Source organism: Amblyraja radiata, chromosome 21 (assembly GCF_010909765.2).
Source record: "Amblyraja radiata isolate CabotCenter1 chromosome 21, sAmbRad1.1.pri, whole genome shotgun sequence".
Classification (NCBI taxonomy): domain Eukaryota; kingdom Metazoa; phylum Chordata; class Chondrichthyes; order Rajiformes; family Rajidae; genus Amblyraja; species Amblyraja radiata.
Window position 1 is genome coordinate 18,290,595 of NC_045976.1, and position 18,825 is coordinate 18,309,419.

General features: G+C 39.5%; 1 protein-coding gene across 4 annotated transcripts in view; it reads left to right on the plus strand.

Annotated features, from left to right (window-relative positions):
* The window catches only part of apaf1 (apoptotic peptidase activating factor 1), a 188,013-nt gene extending 171,249 nt beyond the window's left edge, over nt 1–16,764 (plus strand). For all 4 annotated transcript variants that reach the window (XM_033039685.1, XM_033039684.1, XM_033039683.1 and 1 more), the window contains one exon: nt 15,981–16,764. In XM_033039685.1, the coding sequence (XP_032895576.1) occupies nt 15,981–16,127 (147 nt within the window). In that variant the 3' untranslated portion in view covers nt 16,128–16,764. The remainder of the gene's footprint in view (nt 1–15,980) is intronic.
* The last annotated feature ends 2,061 nt before the right edge of the window (nt 16,765–18,825 follow it).

Sequence of the window (18,825 nt, forward strand, 5' to 3'; positions counted from 1 at the left end):
CCCCCCCCCTCACCCACCCACCCTTCCTCTTATCCTCCTCCCCACCCTCCTCTCCCTCTTGCCCCTCTCTGTGTTTCTGTCTCTCTCTCTGTCTGCCCCTTCTCTCTCTGCCCTCACTCTCATCCCCCCCCCCCCCCCCTCTAGATGTAACTGCAAGTTGGGGGCTATGCGTCAGTAGATAGGGTGGTTATGGGGTAAAAGGAGCAAATTAATAATATTAATATTATATCAAGGGGGGTAATTAGCGTGAGTGCGGGGGGGGGGGGATAGTTAGTGTGTGTGACGCTGCATTCTGCCTTCCCCCCCCCCCCACAACCGCATGTTGGGGGACAAGACCCAACGGGTCTGCACTTGGTCTAGTAACTAATAAAATTTAGATTTAGATATACCCACCACCTTCTGAAAAAGTTACCCCTCAGGTCTCTGCTAACTCTTTCCCCATTCACTTTAAATCTGTCTTCTCATTTTGGACTCCCCTATCCTGGGAAAAAGATAGTGACCATGCCCCTCATAATTTTATGTAGCTCTATAAGGTCACCCCTATAGCTTCCTCTGCTCCAAGGGAAAAACGCCCCAACCTATTCAGCTTCTCCTTATAACTTATACACTCCAATCCCAATAACATTCTTATGAATGTTTTCTGCACCCTTTCCCAATTTAATGACATCCTTCCTTTAGCTGGGCAACAAAAACTCAAAGGTAATATTGTCAACAAGAGGCTGATCAGACTTATTTACATGGTGTTCATTTATGTTGAACATAGTAAGTGGAATTTATTTTTAATGCTTCCCCTCTATTTGTTTGTTGTGTATGATCTAAGGCAACTTGATGATATCTATCTGTTTTGGTATCAAAAATGTGTTTTAGTCGGGTCTCTAAGATAGCCACACTGTGACATGGATTATAATAGTACATATTTAAATTCTGGATCCTGCAGGCTCCTGGATAGGAGCAATTGAAGTAATCGTGAGCCTGATTAAGGCTGCTATACCTGAGAGAATAACTTAGTCAGATGCAAGCCTACAGCAAGATTGTGCATTATTGACTGCCAGCACCAAAATATTAAGAACTCATTAGATTAAGCAGAGGAATTAAAATACTCAACTTGCTTTCATTGAACAGTCAGATGTGATTTTGAAATCATGGACAACTGTGTGATTAATCAGGCCTTGTTTTTTAGATGTTCATATTTGATCATGACTGATAGGGGCCACATTTATTGTTCATCCATATTTGTCCTTGGTGTAAGGGGGGTAATAGAAACACCGTATGAAAGAGATGAGCTGTTCAAAGTGTAGCTAGTCTCCTTTTTTAAACCCCCAGTATAGTTTCTATGAAATGCATGAGTAATTATACTGCTTTGCTAATCTGGTTTTGCAGATTATTTTGCAGAGAAATAATGATAGTTGGGTAACTTCACCGTGTATATCATGCCAAGTTTCTGTCCTCCAAGATGAAGGGATAATGTGATAGGACATCCCACATGCTCTTAAGTAAGTATTATTACAATTGGTTAATTATTAGACTTGGTCTGTATCAACAATTACACACCAATGATATAATGGGGTAGGTTTGCTGCCTACATCTTGCCTACACTCTCTGCTTAGCTACACAGTAGGTATAGATTTAGCAATCCACATCTTTTGATGTCTTGATCCAAGGTAAGGCATTGTAATGCTGTTAAATAGAATGGCCCAAACAAGCCATGAAATACAGTTAAGTTTGACAGACTTCTAAGCCATGATTTAGAATGGTTTTTAATGCAATATATTCAGAATCCTTCAAAACTATTAAAAATAAATAAACTGCAACAAATTTAAAGGAATAAAACACTAAATTAAAAATTGCTTCAGAAAATACACAAACCTGATTCCTGAACTGGCTGTTCTTGCACCTGGTCCAGTGGAAAATTCCCCTGAGAGACTTGCTGAGGAGTTGAATTAGGTAGTGGTCCATGAGGAGTGCAACACTGGAAAGCAGCCAGGGGGTTGCTATTGAAGGGTAGCCAGCAAGTTTGCATCCGTTCTATTTCTCACCTAATTCCCTGTGGCCCTGCAACTTATTTTCTCTCAAGTTTACAAGATAATGTACAAAACATTAATATAACCGTGTTCAAAAGGGAACTGCAGATGCTGGAATATCGAAGGTACACAAAATTGCTGGGGAAACTCAGCGGGTGCAGCAGCATCTATGGAGCGAAGGAAATAGGCGACCTTTCGGGCCAAACCCCTGAAGAAGGGTTTCGGCCCGAAACGTCGCCTATTTCCTTCGCTCCATAGATGCTGCTGCACCCGCTGAGTTTCCCCAGCAATTTTGTGTACCTTCGGTTTAATATAACCAGTTGCATTAATGGAAGACATCATTTTTCAGACTAGGAAGTAGGAGAAGTTGTGGAAAATTGCCTCCTTTCAAAAAAGGCTACACTTTCACATGGGAATCTCGAACCTGATGGCTTACACTGAGAAATCCTAGCCGTTCCACATCGAACCGTTTCTAAGCAATTTTTCGCTCAATACATGAGCTTTGCAATTATCTATCAATGACATATGATAGTGAATGGATAATAATTGTCATGAAATCAGATGATTTGTTTGCATGAAAAAATTATTTTAAAATGAGGCAAATGCTGCACTAATTATTGAAACCCACAACAGCCAAAAGTATTGCATTGCAGAACTATGTAGTCATCTTCACCAGATGAGATCATTATTTTGCAAGTTTTTTTTTAATGAGGTTATTTGCCAGTAAAATCTCATGCTTCTTACTCTTAAAAACTAAAAAACTGTTTCTATTTAGGCAGTTGATAAACTTAAACCTTTTTTTATACATTATCGTGCAAATGTGAAAGAAAATAAATTGCAAGCCTACCAGAAATTAAGAGAGAAATGGGACTGATGGGAGCCAGAATGGATTGGATAGGCTGAATGCTCACCCATCCCACTTCCTGGATCCTCATAAATAATAAATGTTTACTGAAGGGACTGTTGCTATTTATTGCTGTAAGCATTCAGAATGTTCATAGGCTTGATTGAAGTCAGAAGCTAGAGAGTAGATTTGTCCAGTTTATCATTTGATATTGGTGCATGCATGCAAACAGGCCAAGACTCTGAAGAAGAGTCCCGACCCAAAATGTTGCCTATCCATGTCAAGGCATGCTGCTTGACTTGCTGAGTTACTCCAGCACTTTGCGTCCTTTTGGAGAAATGGGCCCCTGGGTCCATCTGGGTCCACCTGTCATCAAACACCCTTTTACAGCAATTCCACGTTAATCCAATTTAATCCATAATCCATAATTCTATAATCTCACCCACTGTATATTTACCACTTGTCTACACAATGGGGGCAATTCACAGGGGCCAATTAATGACAAAGCCTATGTCCTTGGGATGTGGACGAGGAAATCGATGTACCTAGAGGAAACCCATGCAACCACAGCTGAGGTCAGGATGGAACCCATGTGTCTGGTGTGTAGCAAGGCAGTAGCTCAAGCAGCTGCGCTGCCATGCAGTATACTGTCTGTCTTAGTCTGGTATCAGGTTAAATATCAAATTTAAGATTTGGTTAGGTATGTTTCAACACTAAATACAGATATTTAGTGTTGAAACAAGATTTCTTGCAATGTGATCCCTTGTTATGTGATGAATTCAGTTGTCTTAAGTTTAAATACCATTTGTATTTGTATTCTTACAGATGGAGGGAAAGTGAATGAATAAATTATCATTGTGTAAACTGCAAGGGACAGTAATATTACTAGATTTATATTGTAAATCTCGAGCTGACTTTTTTTTTGGGGTGGATGGAATTTGTTCCGACCCACCCATGTGACAATATTATTGTTGAGGGACTCACCATTTTGGTTTGGAATAATCCTTGGCAGTTTTTCACTTTCTCGTACTGCAGTGAGCAACAATGTCATGTTTATATCTTAAACTCGTCTTGCTTGAAATAGATCAGAATTTACTAAATAACATGCATCACATTATGATTCACAATATAACAGTTGTTTGGATACTGATTCAAAGGCGCATTTTGTTTAGTCTGGTACATCAGGTGGAATGATTTCCTCATTTTTTGGTACCCTAATAACCATTAAAGAGTAATAATGATTGAATTGTGATTGTAATAATGGTTGAATTGTTTCTCTATGGGTTGCATCTTTTGAAGTACTACTTAGATGAGGACTAATGAAAATTAAAATGTTTAAATTCATCCTTAAGGCTGCTTCTTTTGAGCAAGTGCAGCAATGTGACCCAGAATGAAGCATTCTTTGAATTTGATATTATTGTTTAATTAAATGTAAGCTAACTTCTTGAAGCTAATTTTGGAAAAGTACATATGCATTTCTGTTGAAAGCTCAGTTCAATACTATCTTCTGCAATTTTACAGGTTTCACATATAACACAGTCTAACGTGCTTAGTGGTGAGGTTTTTGCTTATTTTATCATCCTGTGCAGCAGAAGCTCTCACAGTGCCCTCCATAATGTTTGGGACAAAGACCCATCATTTATTTATTTGCCTCTGTACTCCACAATTTGAGATTTGTAATAAAAAAACATCATATGTGGTTAAAGTGCACATTGTCAGATTTTATTAAAGGCCATTTTTATACATTTTGGTTTCACCATGTAGAAATTACAGCTGTGTTTACACATAGTCCCCCCATTTCAGGGCACCATAGTGTTTGGGACACATGGCTTCTCAGTTGTGTTTAATTGCCTCCTTAATGTAGGTACAAGAGAGCTCTCAGCGCCTAGTCTTTCCTCCAGTCTTTCCATCACCTATGGAAACTTTTATTGCTGTTTATCATCATTGGGGAACAAAAGTTGTGCCAATGAAAGTCAAATAAGCCATTATGAGACTGAGAAACAAGAATACAACTGTTAGGGATATCAGCCAATCCTCAAGCTTAACAAAATCAACTGTTTGGAACATCATTAAGAAGAAAGAGAGCACTGGTGGGCTTACTAATCGCAAAGGAACTGGCAGGCCAAGGAAGACCTCCACAGCTGATGACAGAAGAATTCTCACTATACTAAAGGAAAATACCCAAACACCTGTCTGCAGAAAACTTCATGAACAGAAATACAGAGGCTACACTGCAAGATGCAAACCACTGCTGCAAAAATAGGATGGCCAGGTTACAGTTTACTAAGAAGTACTTAAAAGAGCAACCACAGTTCTGGAAAAAGGTCTTATGGACAGATGAGACGAAGATTAACATATCAGAGTGATGGCTAGAGCAAAGTATGGAGGAGAGAAGGAACTGCCCAAGATCCAAAGCATACCAACTCATCTGTGAAACACAGTGGTGGGGGTGTTATGGCCTGGGCATGTATGGCTGCTGAAGGTACTGGCTCACTTATCTTCATTGATGATACAACTGCTGATGGTACTAACATAATGTGTTCTGAAGTGTATAGACACATCCTATCTGCTCAAGTTCAAACAAATGCCTCAAAACTCATTGGCCAGCAGTTCATTCTACAGCAAGACAATGATCCCAAATATACTGCTAAAGCAACAAAGGAGTTTTTCAAAGTTAAAATATGGTTAATTCTTGAGTGGCCAACCCAAACACCCAATCTGAACCCAGAGAAAACTGAAGGGGACTAGCCCCCAAAACAAGCATAAGCTAAATATGGCTGCAATACATGCCTGGCAGAGCATCACCAGAGAAGACACCCAGCAACTGGTGATGTCCACTTCAAACTCAAGCACACTTCAAGCAGTCATTGCATGCAAAGGATATGCAACAAAATACTAAACATGACTACTTTCATTTACATGACATTGCTGTCCCAAACATTATGGTGCCCTGAAATGGGGGGGACTATGTATAAACACTGCTGTAATTTCTACATGGTGAAACATAAATGTATGAAAAATGGCCTTTGTTAAAATCTGACAATGTGCAGTTAACCACTTGATTTTTTTCTGTTACAAATCTCAAATTGTGGAGTACAGAGGCAAATAAATGATGGGTCTTTGTCCCAAACATTATGGAGGGCACTGTAGCTTTTCAAATAAGGGGGACAGCACAGCACACAGCAAGATTTATTGGAGACTGACAAAAGAATATTCCACTTCACTGTTCTTAAATGGGCACAATTCATTCTGTAAGATTGCAAAACCAAGTCACCTATAATTAATGATTTATATTTAGTATTGCACTGGGACAGAAAGGAACTAGTTCTCAGTAACAAGTTATGAATATACATTCCATGCAACTTTAAAGACACAGTGCCTCAGTCTTTAAACATGCCTCTCTTCTTAAACATATTTATGAACTCATTCATTAGTACTTTACCTCTATGGTCTTGTCAGTTGTTTTAGTCCTTGCACCCTTGCTACACTATAAAATATGAACACACATGAACCACAGTTTTAACTAATTTACGCAATTGTTTTATCATTGATTGTGTTTCAACCATTAAACCTGTAGCTCAGGGAAGCAATATTTTTTGAGAGTTCATTATTTTTAGCAAATTTTATTTTGTGAGTTCATTGGGTTTTTTTGGGGTGTATTCTTTGTAGAAGCAAAGCCCAAGACACAGTCTTGGAATGCAGCTGGAACTGAGCGTTAATCATAAATGTGTATCATGACTCACCCTGAAATTTAATTTTTGCTGCCTTTTGGTGTCTTGTCCAAGCAGTCCTTCCTTTATTGTCAGCACAGGCTATTGATCTGTCAGGCTATTTAACCACAGGGTCACAGCAGCTGTCTGCGTTTCTGTTTTCGCCTAATGTGTACCACATGATTTTCAGCAGCAGGAACCCACGTTCTGAAAGCCTAGGGAGGTAGCCATGCCATTCAGAGCCAACTGTTCTGCACCAGGGATTAAACCTACACCATGAAAGAAAATATTTGTTCATTTCACAGCAACCCAGAGATCCCTGTTTTGAGTTTGCTTTAACCAATGCCATCAGTTACAAAGAAGGGTTGCTTGCGTCTTGCTGTGACTATTGTGAACAGTATTTTTGGACAATGCAATTGACGTTGCTCAGTTGGTATACTTGTATATCAGTTTGAAGCTATTCAGCCAAGCAACCTTCACTCAACAACTTATTTTTAACTTGTGGTTGTTCTTTATCTGTAGTACAATGATCTGCCACTGATCTGATCCCTGAATCTTAATATCCCTGAGCACATAACTTGGTAAACATTGATTTAATCTTGGATCTGATATTGAAGTGATGCCATTTTTTTTCACCCGAGGTATCTTGAATGATATTCTGCCAATCCAGGTAATTGTGAGAAGTGAAGGTTATCTAAAATATGATGAGGTAGGAGAAAATAGAAGATAGGCAATAAATGGTGAACGGGTGAGTTCATTGTCAACTGGTAAAGTTCACCCTTCTAAATAACAAATCTTAAGATGCGTTAAAAAAAATAATGTTTTGATATATGGCATTGTTTTAGAAACATCACAATATACTAGTTTTCTCACGGTAAAAGCCCAGAGTTCGCAAATGAATATGTGAACTTCAAACTTTTGTGGGAGACAAAAATGCTGGAGAAACTCAGCGGGTGAGGCAGCATCTATGGAGCGAAGGAATAGGTGACGTTTTGGGTCGAGACTCTTCAGTGTGTAAGGAATGGCAAACTGACAACACAGTAGCAGGTATTCAACGCAAGTGATTAATGCCAATGTTTTTCCTAATCATGTTTAACATTTTTAACACTTTAATCTCTTCTATCTTCTGCCTGTTTATCCCCACCCACTTTTCTGTCATGTTGGCATTAACTCTTTGTGTTGCTCTTTCAACCATTCCATGTGATGATGATAGGTTCAGCCAATGCTTAACCTTATGGTAACAGTCTAATATTTGTGCCTCTTTGCCTGGACTCATCCACCAGTGGAAATTATTTATCCGTATCTACCTCCAAATTGCCTGATAGTTGTGAATGTCCCCATAAGGACCCTTAATCTTTTTTTCAGAGAAGGAGCCATTTTCTGCTTAGTTTTGTTCAACCTTCTCAGTTCTAGTGATATCCTTACAAATGTTTAGTTTAGTAGTGTCTGCCTACTCCCTTTCCTGGATGTCACCTATCTCTTTTCTGCCTGTACCTTAGGTGTCACCACTCTTATCTATGCTGTTCTCATTCGCCCAGATGATACTGAGGATGTCCAGCCTCAGCTTGAGTTCCCTCACACGGTCAGTCTGCAGCTGCAGCTTCTTCTCTTCTTGCAAATGAAACATAAACTAAAGGAATAGTTAGATCTCAAGCCGGGTGTTGAGCAGCCAGGTTGTCATCTCCTACGTCAATGTCTGCCAGGCCCTGAGCTCCATTTGGTGGGTGGTAGAGTGGGCACCCAGAGATGACATGGTTGGCTGTCTGTTGTTCTGCTCCGCATTCACAGGCTGGGCTCTGGCAGAGCCCCCATTTCCACATGCTGACATTGAAACGCCCAACTCCAGTACCAAGTCTGTTGAGCTTCACCCATGCTCTTCTGGGGAGGTCGGACCCGTGGACAGCTTTTATCTGGTGAAGAGATGTAGCTGTGTAGTGGAGATAAGGTTGCCTTCCACTCCTGTGACCACTCGGTGGCTATCCAGTGTGCTTTTGCCACTTGGTGGCTATCCAGTGTGCTTTGGTGAACTATCCAGTTCAGCTGCAGCTGAACACACAGATAGAATCTGAGTATGCCCAGTTATTATTATCAACTTTATAAAGAGTTGATGCCCTAGATCAGACATAAAATGAGAATCTTACATAGAATCTTATCTTCAGGGAACCTGGCGGTTTCCCCAAATGTCTACATTCTGCAGGAGGAGCAAATAGGTACCATCACTGCAATCTGTACTGCACTCAGAATAAGGAAGAGTCATAAAAAGAAAAACAGATCTTTCCTTATCTTATCGTCATCCTCCGCTCAGCCTCTTTGCGGAAGCCTCACGTTAAAGACGCTACACTTTGCCTCAAACACATAATTTGCACCTCAATACAAAGTCTCTCCCAGCATGGCCGCTCCCAATAGGTGCCGTGCTAGTCCTTGCCTTCCTTTTAAAACCGCAAGGAGCAGTCAATGACAGACACGAATGGCTACTTTTTATATTGCCCATGCTGCTGCTCCTCTCCACTGCTCACTCACTGCTGAAATAGAGGGATATTTTCACACTAGGGTAACCAAATAAATTATTTAATTCACGTTTATAAATCATTTTTTCTATTTATCCCCTGGCATGCAGTTGCAATTATGGTATTATAATTGAGAATGATTCAAGTCTATTCATTTTAAGTTGACATTTTTGATCATGTGTAATTTATACTTCAAACTAAATTTACTTGCTTCCTTGCAAGTAAAATAAATATTACTAAATCTAATGACTGCAATAAGCTATAAACACAGGTACTTTATAAATGATCACAGAGTAAAATTATTGAAAAAAAATCATATAATGATTATTTATAAATATTTTATACCTCATGTGGCTTACTCTTTACCAAATACTGAAGTTTAGTTTTACTTTAAAAAAAAAAAGAAATATTGCCACATTTCAATTTGGTTTAGTTTCTTTTTTTCCAGTTGCTATGCCGTAGTGGAAGGATGTTTTTCAGATTGGAGGCCTGTGACAAATTGTGTGCCTCGGAGATCAGAGCTGGGGCCCAGGGCTGTTTGTGGTATATATTAACGATTTTGATGAGAATGTACAAGGCATGATTAGTAAGTTTGCAGATTGACACTGAAGTACGTGGTATCGTAGATAGTGAAGATGGTTAGCAAAAATGACAGCAGGATCTCGATCAGCTGGGCAAGTGGGCTGAGGAATGGCAAATTGAGTTTCATGCAGATAAGTGCGTGGTGTTGCATTTTGGAAGTCAAACCAGGGGGATATCTTCACAGTGAATGGCAGAGTGCCTGGAAGTGTTGTAGAGCAGAGGAATATAGGTATATAGATTCCCTGAAAGCCGTGTCACAGGTGGTTAGGGTGTTCACAAAGGCGTTTGGTACATTGGCCTTCCAGTAATTGTGCCAGGTACAGTAATATTTGAAAGATATTTGGATAGTACATGGATAGGAAAGGTTTTGGAGGGATGTAGGCCAAACTAGGGCAAATGTAACTATCTTAGATGGGACATCTTTGTCAGCATGGATGAGTTGGGTCAAAGGGGCTGTTTCTGTGCTTTGAGATTCTAATTTTATGTCTGATGATCTAGGGCATCAACTCTTTATAAAGTTGATGATAATAATTGGGCATTCCCAGATTCTATACACTTATTCCAATTTTTTTTCAGTGCAATGAATGTATTTGTTTTTTGATTTTAAAACCTGATAAACATCAAGATTATTCACCTTCAACATAATGCTTGATTATTGTTTCCAATTTCACATGATATTCTTTGCAATGCCTAGCAACTACTTAGAAAGTACACAAAAAGACTGAAGCGAACATATCAGCCTATTAAAACTTAAATATTGATTATTTTTCTGTAGAGATGCAGGAGGCATATCGATCAATTCAATGATAGCCCATGTAATCTTCCATGCCTTTAGAGATGTAGACAGATCAATTTTTGTCTTGCACTTGGATGGCTGTGAATGTTGCTAATCTATTGATTTCATCCATATTGGAGTCCGCAGTATAAGACCCATCACTGAGAAATTGCTCTGTGAAGTGTCTCATAATGGTGCTATTACCTGTAGTTGCCAGAAATGAAACTGTCTGTTCAGTTAAATCATATTAATTTCATTTTTTATGGCAAGTCTTAGTTTTGTCAAGTTCTTTGCAATATCAAGCAAATGCAGTTGACTTGGCAAATGCTGTTTATCAAACAAATTGTTTTTATGTAAATTGGATCACTGCTCGTATTACGCTGTTAAGAAGGACTACTTTATTCTGCCTATGTGTATTTGCATGTATATCTCTCTCTTTGCCAGTGACTGACATTGTTAAGAAGGTATGATTTGGTAATGTGCAGCAATGTCTCTAATGTCCCCGTTGATGAAAACAGGATTGTATTTACTCTCTTGCTTCATTTGGTCAACAACCAACTCTTTTGTCTTGCTAATATAAATAATTTAGTTATTGTCTTCCCATTATCATTGATCCGGTCGTCAATAGTTGGCAAAATTAAAGATCGGGTTGGTGTTGCACTTGGCCACACAGCCATGGGTGTACAGGGAAAAGAACAAGCGCTTAGCACAGAAACGTGAGGAGCATCAGTGTTTAGGGTGACGGTGGGAGCAATATTATGACTAATTCTAACTGACTGAGGTCTGCCAATCAATAAATCCCACAACCAATTGCAGATGGAGGTACAAGGCCAAGATTCACCAGTTCTGGATTCTGTAAATTGGGTTTAGGATAGAACTAGTGTAGGAGTGATCACAAGTCGGTGCGGACTCAGTTGGCTGAAGGGCCTGTTTTCATGCTGTATCTCTAAAACCAAAACAACTCATCCAGCGACTCCATCCCAGCTGTCAGCTTTCCAAGAGTTTATCTTTGTGAAAGCAAATTTGCTTTCTGCCACCAAGAAGTATGGGACAGAGCCTGTGGGGCATTGGGACTGTGCTGAGGTTTGCCAGTCAGAACAAGTGAAAAGGCACTGACCACATCCAATAGAGATGCATCCTTACCAGAGAGAACCCCCGATTTCAGCCTGTAGCTCGTGATGATATTCAGGTCCAGACATAGTCACTTGGCATCTGCTTGATTGAATCGAGCTTCCAGTTTGTTTGAATTGAGCCTCTGGTTTTTCTTTAGGAAGTCTCCCCTGGCATCACTGAAAAACTTGCAGAGATCATACTTGCCTTCTCGTACAGTGTACATCTTGACATAGGCAAGGCAAAGAATCATATAGTTTTAAAGCAGGCAGATGGTTTTATTCTAAATGTGGACAAAACAGTCAGTGTGAATGTGGTGGATGGTGGAGTCATAGGTTATACAGCATGGAAACAGGTCCTTCAGCCTAACTCATCCATGCCAACCAAAAAGGCCCATTGCTGTACAACTGTGACTCAAAAAGAAAGAATAGATGAGAATAGAAACACTAAATTTCCTTTATCGGAAGGTGCATGATGATGGGTGGTGTCAAATCTAATTTGAAAATACATGTATTTAGTTCTACAAAATGTTTTATCGTGATCAATAATCTCAGTGGTCGATGTTAATAGGAACGGTAATTAATTTAACATTGTAAACTAGTACTCTCATTTTGTATGATTAAAGTTATCCCATTTAATTTAGTTGTTTAGGGCTTCACCTGCAGAATTCTACAAAATTGTATCAAAATGGCTTAAAAAAAAAATAAAGATGATCCCCATGTTACAGCTGTTCGGGTAACGTAAATTCACCTTCTCAGAATTCCCAAATTACTACCTAATAATTTGACATACGGAATAAACATTGTGAATAAATGACAAATTTTATTTTTCAAATTGATTTTCTTCAAGCTTTCATGGGTGACGTGGCTTTGCGTTACGGAAAATGACGATGCAAAGCTTTTTTTAAGGAACGTAAACCCAACCTCTGTCTGTAATGTGGGTGTCACCTGAACTATGGTCAAGTTCAAATAGAATGTTATTATTTGCTGTACAGTACTATATTAATTACTTGGTTGCATGATAAAAGATCTTGAAGTCCAGTGAGTGTACTGGACTACTGAAATGATCCCTTAACAACTGGCCTGTAGCTTACTTTCATTTAAGGTAGACATAAAAATGCTGGAGTAACTCAGTGGGACAGGCAGCATCTCTGGAGAGAAGGCATGGGAAAGGTTTTGGGTCGAGACCCTTCTTCGAGAAGTGTCTACCTTCGATTTAAACGAGCATCTGTAGTTCCATCCTACACGTTTACGTTTCATTTTCTGATGTTCTTCATGCCACATTTCTTTCTGCTGACTCTGACTTTAATCATGGAAAGCACAATAGTCAGCAAAGAAAGCATTTAGTCACCTTTTAACTGGAAGATTTTGATAGATTGCAATAATTAATGCATTTTAGTAATGTTTAAATATGTTTTGCACAGTGTGCAGTTTCTTAATTTATTAAATTATGATGATTACGAATCCCTCTGGCTTTTCCAGATGTTGGAATAATACTGAATAAGTTTCGTAGGAGGAGTGAATTATCTCTCAATAATTCTCCCTTTCTGTGGTCATGTTATATATTGTGTATCATTGTATGGTAGCTAATAATGAATAACCCGGCCAAGGGTTTGCTGTCACAAAAATAAATCTTTAAGATCCTAGTATGTTGGTTCCACACTGCATAGAATTGTCTTTTTTGAAACCCACTCAGCTAAATAGGGAATTTCACACAAAGTTGATGCATCCGTTGGGTCACTAAGTGTGACATCCACCAATGTAAAAAAACCTAGCAGTTTGAGTTTGTGGAAATAATGGCCATGTTTTTGAGTTTTGATAGATTCAGTTTGGCATATTTTTTGATGGATGACTTGGGCTACTGTGACATGTAGAGCAGTTTTCACTGAGAGGATGATTCTGTCTTCTCTGGATAAATGATCTTGGGATTGAAGGAGCCAATCCTTATAGAACATTAATGTTAATGCATTTCAGTAGGTTTCACTAACTTCTGGCATTGGTTATGCTGTTGTTAAATCATGCTACATTAGCTATAAATTTTGAAAAATAATTCATGGGTGAGGACATTAATGGTGTTATACTTTATTTTATGGTGTTAAAATCATTTTATAAAATCAGAAAATGTTAGAACTACTGCTATTCTGATGAAGGGTCTCATCCCTCTAACATTAATTCTGTTTCTCATTCCTGACTGTTTTTTATTTCAGATTTCCAACATCTGCATTTTTGGGAATTAAGTAAATTATAATTCAAAGTTGTATCAGCTACATTTATGGTGCCTGTATATATTACACTCTTAAAAATACGAACACAAGTATTTTAAGATAACGAATTTAAAATACCAAACACTTTACAGGACGCGAAGATTCCTTTTACTATAAGGAACTCAACAGTCTCTGTTGATTTGATCATGAGGCTAGCTATGGCAGAGAAAAGGGCATTTTATAATTAAATAATAAAGTGACAATGTCAATTCTAGTTTTCATCATTGGGCATTACCCCATTTTATTACCTTTTAAGGCAAAAAGAATCATCCAATTTCTGTTATTTGCATTTTTGATTGTTGTCTATTTACAAGTGAAATTGTCATACTGTGTCACTTTTTTGAAGTTATTTATAATGGAATAATTTTGCACATATTTTGCTCCACATCAAGCATTCTCATGTCAGATCTGATTTGATCATCTTGAGGCTAAAGCTGCATTTAATCTGCACCTGCATTATCCTTCAGCCTAAACCTTCAGCATACCCGTCTCACTGCCTGAGTGAGATTGGTAACGCAATAATGTATTGGTCTAAATTAATGAATAGTTTTGTACAGGAACTCGGAAATTAACAAAGACTACCAAGTTATTTGAATTGGAAAAACTACTGAAATCTACTTTGCAATTCACTGTCAGTCTGTTCTAGGACTTGTCAAATTTTTGAAAAATTCAAGGAAAGTATGCATACACACTCGGCCATCCTGATTATAGATTCATACAGCACAGAAACTGGATCTTCGGCCCAACTTGTTCATGCTAACCAAGATGCCCCATTAAGCTAGTCTCACTTGCCTACCTTTGGCCAATATCCCTTATTTTGTTCCTATTCATGTGATATCCAAGTGTCTTTTAAATGCTGTTATAGTACCTGCCTCAACTACCTCGTCTGCAGCTGGTTCCATATGCTTCAATTTCAGTGGACACTGCAAGACAGTGAACATAACAGTTTGAATAGAAACTCATAAGTACAGAGATGGCGAACATGATATAGAGTGGTTTGTGTTTATTACAAACTTACAACTCACATTCAGTCTCCTTGTCTTTTACTATGTCCATTCAAATTTTAGTTTACTTAAACATCTGATTTGGCAGGACTGTAAATGACATGTACATTAGCTTTTTGCAGCAATTCCTACCTGTTGCAAGAATACTTATTTAAGAACTGCCTATCCTGGCATTATTACATGGGATTTCCCATTGAAATACAGATACCTAATTGCATGGAAGAATTTGAAAGCCATTTAAAAATCAAGGCACATTTAATCTGGAGCCAGAGTAGGCCAGTGTGTGTTAATTTTGGCAACATACTGGGTATAGACACAAAGTTCTGGAGTAACTCAGGCAGCATCTCTGGAGAAAAAGGATGGGTGACATTTCGGGTCAGGATCCTTTGAACAGTCTGAAGAAGGGTCCCAACCTGAAACATCACCCATCCTTTTTCTCCAGAGATGCTGCCTGACCCGCTGAATTACTCCAGCATTTTGTGTCTATCTCCGACATATACCAGCATCTACAGTTCCTTTCTACACAACACGCTGAGAGTGTGGGCAAAAGGAACAGATGTATCCCATTCCCCCTTCCTCTCTGCCACGTTGCAAACTGCTATTGTGTCATTTTCAGTCCCTAGAGTGATTTCTGACTTGAAATGTTGATAATGTTTTCAAATCATCAGATGTGGCCTGACCTGAGTATTTCCAGCATTTATTGTTTTTGCTATGGATTAAGATAAGCGTTCTTGTGTTATGCTGTTAGCAGGGACAATTTTTACTGTGTATGCCTGAATTATTACACCATTTTTTGGAATGATGCATTACATTATGAGGAAGGATTGAGTGAAGTAGGCCTACATTGTCTGGAGTTTGTAAAGCACTGAAACATATTGGGTTCCGAGGGAACTTGACAGGGTACGTGTAGTGATGATGTTTTCTTTGGCATGTTATCAAATTGAGATTCTAAAGTTTTTCCTTTTGCTCATGGTACACTATGGATAGCTTACTGCATGGGGACAGCTACGACCATTGTCGTCTGTAGAATTTAGCCTTTTACCTCACTTTCTCAATGTCATTTCAAAATGGAACACAAATTTACCAGTTTGGATAGTTGGAGATAGCATGGGGTGATATTAATGAATAGTAAAAGCTACAATGACATTTATTTTTATTTTACAGTGGTGGGATGTGACTACTGGTGAAACACTGCAGACATTCTACACCAATGGGACAAACTTGAAGTCCATTCATGTTTCATCTGACTTCAAGACCTTTGTGACTATTGACAATATTGGAATCCTCTATATCTTGAAAATGATAAACTGAGACTCCTTGCTGTGAAGAAACAAGAAAAAGCTTTTGCAGTTTCTGCTGGGGGTGGTTCCTTTCATTGAACCTTTGGACAAAGCAAGCTATGGAATGTGAGCCATTATGCAAATTTTCTAATTTTTTCTTACACAAAAATTGTTACTGAGCCATTGAAATTTAATAGCGATTTCACCAACACATGAACTGAGTGCCACATGCCAGAATAGTGTGTGATAATATTTTCTGTTATTCACACCTCCTGCAACCAGTGACGCCACTGCTGGTATTTTATTGCTTTGAGACATTGTGGCTGAACACATTAAGATTTGAAGCACAGTGAGCAGTTTACAGAGGCTTAAAGTACGTGACCAGGTTATAAAGATCTAGACTACCTGATCCGTTTGCAATATGTACTCGGTGCTGTTCAAATTGCAGATTTTCATTTGATAAGAAAATATGTTCTATTTGATATCTTAAGGTTTTTTATAATGAGGATTTCAGGAACAGTGTTCAGATTGGACATGTTATGAGTTATGATCAAAATTCTGAGTTGAAGAATTATGATTGTAAAAATGTTCAAGTACAGTTTCTGTTTTCTTCTACCATTTCTTAGTTTCATCATTCATGCAATAAAAATTTTCATGATTATTTAAAATTTGTTTTCTGTATTTGTGAAAATATTATAGAGAACACTTTATTATGCTTTTATTTTTGTCTAGATTAATGCTGGAGATCAGCATTGGTTTAGCTGGATAGTACTTTTGTGATGATGCGAAGTGTCTTCCCAATCTAGTGTTTTCCCAAATGGTAGATTCTGGGTGAAAGGGACATTACAATGTGACATTATAGTCTAAGTCTATAACCACACACACCTGGCTTGCAAACATTTCAGTTTACCAGTTGCAGCATAATAATTGGCAAAATGGAGCTGTCAAATTAGAGATTAATATGGATTACTGGTGAGTTTGGGAGAATTAACCACATGTACTGTCTGAGGGGAAGCTCATCCATTGGGGCAGTCTAATGTTTTACAGTACTTAATGGGAAAAGCTTATTGTACAGGAGAATTCAGGATACCTTGAAACTTGGGAATTAACATAGATTTCTGGAAACTATCAGTTTATCAAGGACAATGGACTGACACTTGATCACTCATGTCATAAAGACTGGACACCTTCCCACCATTGTCCCATGGAAGCTTGTGAATGGTGGGTCACCGCAGGAATAAACACTCAAAACAGTCCAGAAACCGCCTCCCCTTGCTTCCCAAACAACTGCATATAAAATGTTATGGTTGAACATACAGCATTGTAATCAGCAGCATGAAACACAGATCCCCTGCGTGTAGATAAACAAGGAAGAAATTGATTCTACAGTTGGTATTTCTGATATGGCCTCTATTTAAACAAATTAATTATGCACAAGGTTCAATTCAGGGGTATTTATATGACAATTTTGGTGGTGTATACACCAAGCATGTGTGGGGGGGGGGGGGGGAAAGATGTAATTGGAACCTGAGGGGCAGCATTTTTACAAACAGGGTGGTAGGTATACAGAATGAGCTGCTTGAGGAAGGTTCGATCACAACATTTAAAAAACATTTGGTCAGATACCTAGATAGTATAGGTTTAGAGGATACTAGATCAAGGGGTGCCCGTTGGGTCCCGTCCCCTCAATGCGCGGTTGCTGGGGGGGGGGGTGGGGGCCTTCGGCGTCGCATCACTCACACACACACACATACACACACACACACCCTTGATATTATATTAATATTATTGATTTGCTCCTTTTACCCCATCCCCCACCCTATCCACTCACTCATAACCCCAACTGCGCAGGCGCGGCTAGAGGGGGGTGGAGAGGGAGGGGGAGGGGGGTAGAGAGTGAGGTGGGTAGAGATTGAGGGGTGGGGGGGGGCGCCACGGGAGGGCTGGCGCCCGAATCAAGATGGCGGCGCTGGCTTAACAGCTGCGGCCCACCTGCAGTCCGTCTGTTTTTTTTCTTTCGTTTTGTTCCTTGTCATGTTTTAGTTAATTTTGTTTTATTAAGTTGTGTATGTATGTGGGTGGGGTGGGAGAAACATGCTTTGGTCTCTTCCTTCGGGGGATGCGACTTTTTCTTCGGTCATATTCCCCGTCTCCGTCTGCGCCGAGGCCTAATGGCGGAGCTGGCGGCATCGGAGCTGTAGCAGCGGCAGCAGCGGCGGAGACCCGACTCGGCACCGAAGCTGTGGCGGTGGCGGCAGCAGCAGCGGCAGCGGAGACCCGACTCGGCCCCGGAGCTGTGGCGGCGGCAGCAGAGACCCGACTCGGCCTCAGAGCTGTGGCGGAGGCAGCGACCACCCGCGGAGTTTGAACCGTCGCCTTGGTGCAGAGGGAGAACAAAGAGGGAAGAGACAGAGACTTTAAGATTTTGCCTTCCACCACAGTGAGGAGGTGTTTGGTGAACTCACTGTGGTGGATGTTAAATTTGTGTTGATTGTGTGTTTTTGTCATTTTTTAAATTATATGTATGACTGCAGGGAAACAAAATTTCGTTCAGACCGAAAGGTCTGAATGACAATAAACAAATCTAATCTAATCTAATCTAAAGAATGCAATACTCCACCACTCACCCATAGGTCGCAATATTCACCATTCCCTAGAGAGGGGGTCTCTCCCCCACTCGTCCTCCCTCTCCCCCCTACCCCTCTCTTCCCCCTCTCTTCCCCCCCCCC